The sequence below is a fragment of the Pteropus vampyrus genome, unplaced genomic scaffold (genome assembly GCF_000151845.1).
Source record: "Pteropus vampyrus isolate Shadow unplaced genomic scaffold, Pvam_2.0 Scaffold21, whole genome shotgun sequence".
NCBI lineage: Eukaryota > Metazoa > Chordata > Mammalia > Chiroptera > Pteropodidae > Pteropus > Pteropus vampyrus.
Window position 1 is genome coordinate 9,493,688 of NW_011888802.1, and position 11,859 is coordinate 9,505,546.

An 11,859-nucleotide genomic window follows, 5' to 3' on the forward strand; every position below is an offset into this window, starting at 1 on the left:
TTTTATATTGTGCCCAGGTCTCATTACATGAAATTTCTATACAAATTTCCATGTTTTGAGGACGTTGATTTATAGGGAGATATTTCATCTTAGTCCTAGTTGGGGTTTCTCATCTCTTGTCTTCTCTGAGCCTCTTCATACATTCGCTCTTCTTTCTATCAAACTGTTGTTCCCTAAAAGGGATGGGAGAGCGAGATTTGGGTTTCGTTTTATTTATTTCTTTGCTCCAGGCAGTGTCGCTCTGATGTTTCTCCAGCGTGGGCCTGGCGTTCCAGCTGCTGGGCTGGTGCGGCCCGGCCAGCGCGCCGGGCGTGGAGTGCAGGGGCGGGGCCTGAGCGCGGGGCGGGGCTTGCCCGCGGAGCGCGGCGGCTCCGCGCATCTCAGGTTGGCGGCTTCAAGCTCCGCCGGTGGCGACCGTGGCGGTGGCCGGAGCCGGATCCTTGTGGGCTCTGTGCAGCTCCAGACGTATTCCTTTTCCGAGCAGCGCTAGCTCGCTCCCGCAGGAGAGGGAGACCCAGCGGCGCTCTGCGCTAGAACTCTGGTGTCTCAACCTCGGGGCTCTTCGAGAGAAAGCTAAGTGCTCGCAGGTGCAGCCTGTGTCCCAGAGCTGTCCCGGAACGCCCGCCGTGTGACTGCGTCTCTTGGGAGGTTCGACTGCCGAGCCTTTTCCAGAGCCTGCGTGGAGGGCGCGCGGGGAGAGTGGGCTCCACGACGGAGAAAGGGGTGACCAGGACACAGATGATGGACGCACGGACCTGGCGCGTGGGCTGGCGTTGTCTCCTCCTTCTGGTTATCTTTGGGTCTACTCGAAGCGAAGGCGTGCAGAGCTGCGAAGAAGTTCGGAAACTTTTCCAGTGGCGCCTGGCAGGAGCAGTCAAGGGGCTGCCGGATTCGCCGAGGGCAGGTAAGGCGCTGCTGGCCAGTGTAGTACAGTGCGTCTGGACGCGGGGTCGGGGTCAGGGTCGGGGTCAGGGCGTTCTGAGCACCGACCTTGCCCTCCCTACGCTCTCGGGGTGGCCTTTAGTGGGAAGATGATCTCTCAGGCCCTCCAGCCGCTCAAGGTGAATCCCAGGAAGCCCTCTGGGGAAAGCTGGGTGTGAACGTCCCGAGCACAGCTCCGGGAATCCCTGACTATGGGAGTAGTCAGCTGCTAAATTGAGCTCTGGGCATTTGCTTCCCACCCCGGCTCCGCTTAGTCTCGGCTGATACATTGGAAGAGGCATGTGAAGCAGACTGACTGCGCTTCTGTTGCGAGTGTGAATTTCACCAGTCCCCCGCGTAGGGACCCGTTTGTTGCTCTCTCGTATAGTGGACGGAGTTGGGTCGGTCGTTCCAAGTTTGATCATAAAATCACAAACCTCGGTTACGCTCCTTGCTGGAGAGTGGGACGCTGATAAGGCAGCCTGTTTCCTCTGTAATTAGGACTCGGACCCCGTACACCCACCCTTCCACACTGGCGTGACTCCTAGTCGCGTCTTGGAGCCCTGACATCAAGTCTTCTTTGCTGGAACCCAAACTGTCCAGCGTGTCTTTAGAAACCATCGTGTAGTTTCAACTCCTGAAAGGTTTGATGGCAACAGGCGATCAAACGGAACGTATTGGGGAGCCACTGAACAAGGATGAGATATACCAGAAATTGAGGGGGAAAGAATATAGTGAGCGTGGTCAGGGTAGATTTCTGGTTTCTCTAAGCGCCTTTGCCTGCCCTATTATCCTGCTCTCCGCCCCCACCGTGCAAATTTCCTTCAGCTGGTGGAATTTTTGTTTAAATTAGGTCCGAAAGCATGGGTCTTAATTGTCAAGCACAATAGCAGGTGTCCGAGCTAAGATCTTTCCGGGACAATATATCCTAACTATGAAGGCAACACAGACGAATGCTGTGAACGTTTTGGTTGAACAAAGAACTTGTGAAGGATGCTTGGGTTTAAAATCCGTCCTTTGCCTGAGTGAGGAGACTTTCTTTTAGCACTATGAAGTAGCTATTTTGCTTTTACTGGTTGTGGACTCAGTTCTGGAGTCCTCCAAGGAAAATCTGGGCATCTCAGAACACTGAATCTATTTAAGTTTATGTGACCAGTCTTTTAAACAAACAAAATATATATTTTTTTGACTATCATTTTGGTACTAGGTGCTTTTTCTGTACTATATGAAACGACATAGTTCATATTTTTAGTTTATGGCAATTCTTCTGTCCTCAAACATCTCTCCCTTCAAACCTGTTTTCATATTTCAGTGTATTCTTTTTATTAACAACTGAATCTCACTTATTGGTAGCTAATAAAATCTCACTTATCAGGGTGTGTATGTTGGGAAGGGGGTGCTATGAGGGCATTGAGCTGTGAAATCCTCACCTGCATTATTAAATTTTGCCTCCCATATAATTTTGGCTATGTTCAGTGAATGTTGACAGTTCCCCAGCAAGGCCTTGATTTTACTCGCCTTTCATGTCTCAGTATTTCTGGTACCTGCTGGATGCAACACATTGACTAGAAGGTGTTACATTTCTAGAACCTCATCTCTTTTGAAGAGGAACTTTACAGAGTATTAATCACTGACATAACATTTTACCAGGATATAAGGGGGAAACTGAAGCTCTGACTTGTAGAGAAGAAAATGGTTGTACTTATTTGCATTTAATACTCGTGGCACATAAAAAGAGCCAGGATGACAAGCACCTTCTGTACTAAGACATTGTGACATGTTTCCCCGTTGCTAGTGCCTTTCTTGATCTTTGGCTTAAGGTGATGGAGGAATCACAGTAGTACCTGTAACGGTCCTGTGCAGGGTTACGCTTTTAGGGACATCAGTGGTGCTGGTGGAAAGGAGTGCTACCTTCCTTTGATATTTGCATTAAGAAAAAGTCATATGAAAGTATTATTCTGAATTAGAGTCACGCAATAAAAGGAACTAAAATATTCTCATTCTCAAATTGAGTAAACCACACATACCATATGCTACATAAATGCTTCTCTTTATTTTTGTATTTATGTATGATCTGTAACATTTAGCTTGATTAGATATAGTAGTTGACTGTCTTATTTTCTAAAATTACCCTCAATTTCAATATATAAGTGGTCATTTCCATATAAGAATACAAATATTAATATTCTTTGTAACAAATATACTTATTTAGCACATAGGCCTTCACTGACTAAAGCTAATACATTTAAATTTCATACTTGTTTCCTTGAAAGTATTTTTAGTGCTCTCTTGCATTTCTTGTCCACAAGTGGTTTATTTCTGGGATGCTTAACCAAAATGCTTTTTAAAAAATCTAAGCAGATATAATAACTTTTTACAGTTTCTTCCTATATTTGTGGCTTTTGCATCTTCTGAAAACCATTTTACCCAATTTGAAATTATTAAAATGTTGAGAAGGGCCATTTAAACTGTTTCTCAGATTCCCCTCACCTTTGTTCTCTACCCTGCTCCAATTCTTTTAAGCCTATTGAGCTCCTAAGGATGTTTGGATGAGAAATGTGAAAAAGGAGAGAAGGTGTAAATGTGATTAGAATTACAGATTTCCCTGTGTTCTGATTTTATTTCCTAAGTAGTAGTCAAGGTGCCCTTTGCTCTCGTTTATTTTATTCAGAAAAGGATTGTTAGTCAAAGTGTCTTTTAAAAGTCCTTTTATTTTTATTTTATTTATTGGGGTGGAGGGATAGTGCTTTCCCATTGAAATTCTCTTCACATGTGCATTGTTCACACATGTATTATTTCCTATTTTAAAGAGGATCATTCAGAAAGAAAAGGCTTATAAAAAAGTCTAAGACTACATTCAGATAATTTATATACCAACTGATTTTGAAAATGTGGATATTCGTTGATACAGAGTAGTTTGTGAAAGTGTGTACACCATTTTCTTGGTAGCTTTTGGCTACAAATAGGATAATAAAAATAAACTTAATGTGGCAAAATGAAATCTTGACTATAGGATAGTTTAAGTAGTGCTCTATAATTTTAATTTTTTAACTGCTTTCATTATAATCAAATCTTATAATTACTTCAAAGACAGTGTTATTTCATTCTCACACTCAAGAGAAATACTCTACCTGGTAACATTGGAGTTTGGAATCATAGACATTTGTGTTTCAAAACTTGGTTGTGTCACCTGTAGCTCTATGACCCAGGTTAATCAGTTATCTTTGAACCTTTGTTTTCTCATCAGTAATATGGGAATATTAGTTCTTAAAGGATTGCTGCATCGATGAAATGAAGTAATGTATGTATGTAAAATAGCACAAATCCACGCACATAGTAAGTACTCAAAAATGTGTTGTTGTCATTACAATTTTTATTTAGTGTCTTGATTTTAACTGGACTTGGCCTTTAAGGGTTAAATTTTGGTTTTAGATCTCTGTATATTAGTAGATGCTTTTATAACAACTAGTTTTTTTCCCCAAGTCACAAATGATTGTTTCTAAAATTGGGAAATGCATTCCTACTGGAAATGGCATTTATTAGGTTGTGGTCAACATTTTGTTCCTTTTCATGAACTAATGGAAACTCTAAGAAAGAAACGAGACTATAGGCAGCCAGAGCTACTGCCTCCACTGCTGCCGCCACCACCACCACCACCATTCTGCTGTCTGTATTCAGGGAGGTGAAGTAGTGTATATTGGTTGGGTTAGGAATTCACACAGTTAGATGGCTGGTGGCCATAGTCACTCCTTGACTGTAACCTTAGGTTGAGACTCTTATTTCTCACGAACTAACCCCTTTTGTTGATTGAGTGGCATAGTTATGGTGTTCGAATTTCCAAAGCTGTAAAAGGGACTTATGGTCTGACATTGGGGCAGATTATTAATATCAGGATTGCCTTGTATTGAAGCCCACTATCCAAGAACCACCAGAAACACACCTATTGTCAAACAAATTAAGTTCATTTTGCTTGCTGCAGCAAGAGATATTGTACACCATAGGAACTGTGGGTGTCTTGGTAAGAGGCAATTGAGAGGAGCTTTTTATAGGATTTGGGCTTGTGCTGAGTGATTACAAGGAGGGTTTAATAAAGCAGGGCAGTTCAGAAATTGGGCGTCTTTGTAATTTATCTAGGCTTTACGAAGATTAAGATATGAGTAGTTGTTAATGAAGAAGCAGTAATCACTCTTGTTGGTCAAAAGAAGTGGATTGTGATTTGTAGAGGGTCCTTGTGGCTATCTTGCTGTACCACAGGTCTCAAGTAGCTTTGTCTCATCATTGTTTTCCTATTCTTTGCATGTTCTCTGTGTTGAGTTGTAAACATCAAGGCCTAATTTCAGTGTCAGGGCAGTTTGTTACTTTCTCCTCTAGAAAGCCCAGTACGTGCTTTGATGTCTAAGAGAATCATGGGTTTCATTTTTATCCAGGCCTTTCGTAAAGCTTAATGGTAGGGAAGTGAGTATGGTTTTCTACTTTAAGGACATGGAGTATGACTGTCCATTAGGGGCCTGTCTTGTACTAATTACACTCTATTCCCTCATTTGTAAAGGTTGTGTGTGATCCTGTCCTCCCATTATTCCAGAAGTTATTTTTGCCAAGTGTCCAACATCCTGTATTTGTATAATTTGTGTTATGAGGAGCTTAATTTGGGGAACTTAAGAATAGCATTTTATAATTATCCTACTCTCCTCCCAACCATGTTTCCAGCTTTTCAAGATTTTCTGGCCTACGGCCATGCCACCCTGAATAAACCCGATCTCATCTGATCTCGGAAGCTAAGGAGGGTCGGGCCCTGCTTATTATTTGGATGGGAGACCACATCGGAATATTAGGTGCTGTAGGCATAAAAAAAAAAAAAAAAGATTTTCTGGAATATGGATTTTTCTCTTGTTTGTGTGTGTGTAATTTACTTTCCACATTTGATAAGAATACCTTCTAAGTCTATAATGTTTTTTAGAACTGTTAACTGATATAAGACGAAGAGTACCATTCCAACAAACAGATGTCTCACCCAAACAGACATGATTTATAAATTAATGGCCTTTTGGTATAACTCTTCAAGAAACCACAAACTTATTTTGTTAAAATGGAGTCATGAGAAACTCCAGTCATATGCCTTGTTGAAATAGATCAAGTACCTGATCTACTTGGTCAAGTAACAATAACAATTAATTTTAATATAGAATAGCCATTTTCCATATCTACTTTTCTTTTATAAAAGCCTAACCTTCAACTAGAAGAAAAGTCAACATCAATTGTGCCTTCAGTTCTTCCACTTTTCAGGGTTAGAAATATCAAATTTTGCTAATGATACTGCTCAAATCACAGTAAAATGATTAGTTATTCTTCTATGAATCATAGTAAATAGGACAGCTTTTGATTAGCCATATCTGGTTCATATATGGCTGCCATGTAAGTTGAATGTATAATGTGCTTTTATAGAAAGATTTTGTACTTCCATGTTTTTATGGAAGATTATGTATTCACCTAAAAGTTTAAAGCACTGAAAAGTACAGAGTAAGCAAAATACCTTTACCATCCAGAAATAACCATCACCAACCCTTTGTATTATTTTTCAACACCATTGCCAATATTCTGCTAAGCACATAAATATTTTTTGAAGGAATGTAGAGTCACTTTACTTTTCTTTATAACCAAGTATGAATGTATCAGTATTCCCCAGGACATTAAACATCCTTCTAAACACTTTTTTTAGTGACTGTATAGTATTTCACTGAATTACTGTATCATAAATTGAATTCACTTTTGTTATCAGAAATGCAGGTTTCCATATTCACTACTACAAAATCACATGGCTAAGGACATCAAAGATAAATGTACTAAACTCTTACCACATACACAGCTTTGCTCATGATGTACATTCATTCTGTATTAGAATTTTTCAGTGTTAGCACCATTAACCTTTGGAGCTGGATAATTCCTTGTGGTGCGTGTGTCTGTGGGGGGTGGGGGGGGGGGTGGGTATAGTGGCTGTCCTGTGCACTATAATATGTTTAGAAGCCTCCATGACCTTCACCACTAATGCCAGTAGCAATATCTACCTTTCCCCAGTTGTGACAACCAAAAATGTCTCCAGACAAAATCAAACTGGTAGGGAACCATTGGCATAAACTGTCCAGTCTATGGCTCCTTCACACACACATTATATAGCTGGCTAGTTTGTAAACTTCAAGTCTTAGCTTAAATGTCAGCTCTTCTGAGAAGCATTTCTCAAGATTCAGTGAACTCTTTCCCAGTTATTATTGTAGAACCCTCTTGTTTCATCGCACTTATCATGGTGACATGTTTTTCTTTCTTTTTACTGTTGACCTTTCACCACTAAATTGTATATATGGTGAGACTAGAGAACATATCTACCAGAGCCATTTTCATGAGCGTGTAACCTGTGCAGTCACACAGGGCCCCACACTCACAAGGGCCCCATGCTTGTTTTAACATTCTTCTGTTACCATCTTGAAGTTTGAACAAAGGAGCCTGCATTATCTTTTTGCATTGGGCCCTGCAAATTATGTAGCCAGTCCTATTGTATACCTTGCTCATTATGGAATATCTGGTGTCCAGGAGTGCCTGACATGGAATAAGAGTTGAAGTATTTGTTGACATCAGTCCATTGGAATAAGAGTTTAAGTTTTTGTTGACATCACTCCATGAGTATTGAACATCCAAGATTCTGCTTTGCATATACAATGATTTTTTTTTTTATGTTTTATGGTGTTATATAAATGGGTCAAATTTTGGCCCCTAAATGTTTTACTTATTTATAGCAGGTCAGAGCCTAAAGCCCACCAGTGCTAAACTCAAATTTTTATATATCTAATTGCTTTCATATGTTCAAGAAGGCATGTTTATAGTCATTTAGAGTCTGCTTGTATTGTATACCTCACAAAACTGCATCCTTCATCAGCTAGTCCTGGATGAAACAAACTCTAGGGCTGTAAAAGACCCCAGTTGCCACTGCCCTTTGAAGCTCTCTGTCTCAGAGACTTCCCATCTTGCTGCTGAGTTAATATCACTTAGACAGGAGAGCCCCCTCTATAGTTCTCTTCTCTTTTGGAGTTCTCTTGTGACTTTTTCTCTTCTGAGTAGTAGCCCTGCACTGTTCTCTCTGGAAGGTCTCCTGCTGTAAGGGACATCAGTTCTCATGCAACCTGTGGAAGCACCACCCAAGTAAAGCTCATTGTATACCATCGCCATCTTGAGATGCTGCCTTTTCCTTGATCAGCCTTGAAATCCTCAAACTTACCACATATAGATGATTACTTAGTTATTTCTGATATAGGGTAGGGACTCAGAGCAGCAATACTGATTTTAAATATATTTCCTTTCCTCTACTAGACTATAGGCTACTTGAGAGCGGGATCTATGATTTATCTCTTTGTTCTGTGATTAGGCCAAAATTAATAAGTTTTGATTTGTATAATTAACCTTTTATATATATAGTTACCTAATAGGTTCACTTTATTGTGTTTAATTATGTTTTCTGTGCTTAATATTAATAGAATGAGAAATCTGGAGTTGAAGTTTTTAAAAATATATTCTGATCTAGGCTCATTTGTGTTGTCAAGTACATTGTTTTAATGGAATCAATATTTTCTTGTGTAACTTTGCCACATATTCTATAAAGTCACACAACACTTTTAAGTGTAAATTTAAAGGAATTTTTTTTATCTGCATTACCTAATATGTTTGAAATGGAGTAAATGAATTGCCAAATAAATGTCTGGAAGAACGTTTCCTCAAATGTCCTGCAAGGAAAGGAAGATTACTTAACAATTAAATACTGGAATTATTTGCATAGTTTTTATCATCATGTAGACAGTGTAGACAGTAGATCTGCTGTGGAACATTAATTGATCTATCATAAGGAGAACGGGGAAAAATAAAGGTCAGCAAATATAATTTACATTTGGCTCTGGATTGATTGGTGTGTGTTTTATGTGAATGTTTTTCTTGAAAAATAGTTTCTTTCCATGAAGATATTAATAGTAAGGAACTAGAAAGTGGTTTAGTTTTTCCATTTCCCACCCTTGTTAATTCCACATAAAGAGTAAAGTACATATTATTCCTGAGCTGGAGAGATTGTTTATTAAAGGATCCTGACTTGGGGTCCAGACTCCATATAGACCAAGCAGAGAGACCACAGCCTTTCAAAATAAGCAAACAAATAGTGGCTACCAAAGCAAAAACATGATATATGGAAGCAGGTATAATCTGTCTCTAAAGTATTTAAAACAATTCCAATTTTACACATACTCACTTAGTCTGTAGGATCTCTCTTCAATGATAGGTTAGGGGAAAAAACTTTTTTTTTTTTTAGTATGAAGTGTGGTTGGTTACTTCTTAGGGTATCTTACAAGAGGTATTAGGTAATTTTACCTAAGTAGAAGGATTGTTTAAGTCAGTGCTAATGATACATGCATATTTTGATATGGTTCAGGTATTAACTTAAATGTGTTTCATATACAGCCATATGTAATAGTAGTAAACATTCTTTGTTTCATAATTTAAATTGCTTATTACTCTTATTAGGATATTTGAATTATTAGTTTTCCTCTCCTGTGCTATAACCAAATTCCTTTTAGTTTTTATAATTCTATATGGAAATATAATTAAATAACCTTTGCAGATAACTTTTTTGGAGCTCATAGCCTTTTGCTTTTCCTTGTCTTACAGTTTCAGGGAACTTTAGTTGATGATTCCTTCAATATTTGTTTTGGGAGAGGGTAAGAACTGAGAAAGGAGTGGATAAAAAGCACATCAAGACTATGCCTTTGTTGATCAAAGGAATGTAAAAATTATCTCTGGAAGTCCTTGTTTTATATATATATACACACATATATGTATGCATATACATATATATATATATTTAGATTTATTTGCTTTTTGAATAACTCTTATTTAGGAAGGCTATACCAACTTACATTTGGTTCATTTTCTTTTGATCATTGAAAATGCTGGTGTTTAATGAACTGAAACTGAAGTAGGTCAATAAAATGAAGAGATTAAGTCTGTTCTCACCAGGCTTGGGATACATTTCACTCTGGGGGAAAAAAGTAATTTTTAAAAATTTTTTTTTTATCAACTTAAAAGGTAAAGGAAATAAGAATAACATCTGAAAGTGTCAGAAAGCTGAGGAATCCAAGAGTTCTTCAGGGTACTATTTGTCAGATGAAGATATGTGGATCTGTGTTTATGTACTTAAAAGCTTTAGTTACATAACAAAACAATTTTACTTTTTTACTTTTATAAATTCAGGGGCACAAATAAGCTTTAGGATATTAAATGTTTAATATTCTATTCATCTTTGGAAATATCTTACATACCAAACGAGGAAAAATAATAGGTATGACAAAGCATTAAAATGTCATGGGATAAGTAAATAGGGAAGACAGACATTTTCACTTATGATTTGTCCCATATTATAGTCACATATTTTAGTGAATAACAATGAACTTATAGTTTTGAAATAGCTTAGTCTTGGCTCTGTCGCATATTAGCTATGTGATCTTTAGCAAAGAACTCAATCTCTCAGAAAATGTTTTTCTTTCTTAACACTGATAGTGATACAGGCTTTCTTTTTCCCTATCAGTGGTTTTCAAGGACCACATGGTATGGTGAATGAGCTTTGTAAACAGTAGTATTCTCTACAAATACTGCATAATTAATTTTACATGATTAATTCTATTACAAATGTTCTTCTTAGATACATTTTTTATATTCTATCAGGGAGCAAAGAAATAATAATAGAAGTCCTTTTCCTTTATGCTGATGAAATACCAAACTGTCACATACTTTTCTCCCATCATTCGCCCTCAAAGTATTAATCCCTTGGAAACATAGTCCATGTTTTCATTCTTTATTTTAGTTAATAAATGATTTATTATTTATAGTTTAAGTCTATTGTAAAATCAGATTTGTTCATTCATATTATGTAATTTAAGAACTGAAGACTGGTATTTTGCAAAATAATATAATTTAAACTAATTCAGTTAAGATAAAGGGGAAGGTACTTTGCATGGAAAAATGCAGAGTAACTACAAGCAGGGATAAGGTTTACCACATGTGATTGACTTCATGAGGTAAACGGGAGTTAATTCTCTACTGTGTTTTATTATGTTCTTATATGTCATTGCTCTGATGGGTCTTTCTGTGTCCTTTGTATTGAGGGTGTGAACTTTTCTTCCAGATGAGGGGCACAAAGGCGGAGTGTGCTGGCAAGTCTCTGCTCCTTCACATCGACTCTCCCCTCTGCTCGGTTTTTAGGCTATATCAGTAAGCATTCTTGTCTCTGGGAGTCAGTGGGGAGCAATGGCTGGAGAAGACTAGGCAAGTGGAGTGTGGTGGTTCCCAGGTCTCACTTTGTGGAGTCAGTACTAGCTGGCTATGAATGTCTGTTTAACTTAAGCACACACTCCTGTCAGGTGACTTCACAACTCTCTGGATTCTGGTAACTACTTTCTCCTCCTGCCTCTTAAGAGGTAGTAACAGCTTCTCCACTGTTGCTAGTTAGGGAGTACCACAGTATCCCTTACAGTTTTCCTATACTCTGCCCTTTATAAAACTTTTATCAAATAAGACGATTTGAGAGTACCAATCTATCTCTTTTCAGCATCCCATGTGACAAAACTTAATATATTTTAAATATTTAAATCCACAGATTTAGAGATAATTTGATTTATAATGAAAATGCATAGAAACATAAATCAGTTCCGGAGTTAATGTATAAACATTTTTAGATGTTCATATCAATGATGATTTCTCTACTCACATTCAGTGATCATACTTTTGTTAGTTATTTCTTTCCCTCCCTTTCTCCTCACCCCTTTTATGAAGAATATTGGAGGTGGTTAAATTTTTAGGTTTCAGTTTGGAAATATGACTAAATTGATAATACGCCATTATAACACAGTAGTTTAA

The 11,859-nt window shown here is 38.2% G+C and overlaps 1 protein-coding gene and 1 pseudogene across 2 annotated transcripts in view; both read left to right on the forward strand.

Annotated features, from left to right (window-relative positions):
- Positions 1–689: 689 nt before the first annotated feature.
- The window catches only part of GPC5 (glypican 5), a 1,186,964-nt gene continuing 1,175,794 nt past the window's right edge, over positions 690–11,859 (forward strand). Inside the window, exon 1 of one of the 2 annotated variants that reach the window (XM_011355487.1) lies at positions 690–904. In XM_011355487.1, the coding sequence (XP_011353789.1) occupies positions 739–904 (166 nt within the window). In that variant the 5' untranslated portion in view covers positions 690–738. The remainder of the gene's footprint in view (positions 905–11,859) is intronic. The other variant, XM_023528006.1, reaches the window with a different exon arrangement.
- Positions 5,646–5,765, forward strand: LOC111736726 (annotated as a pseudogene).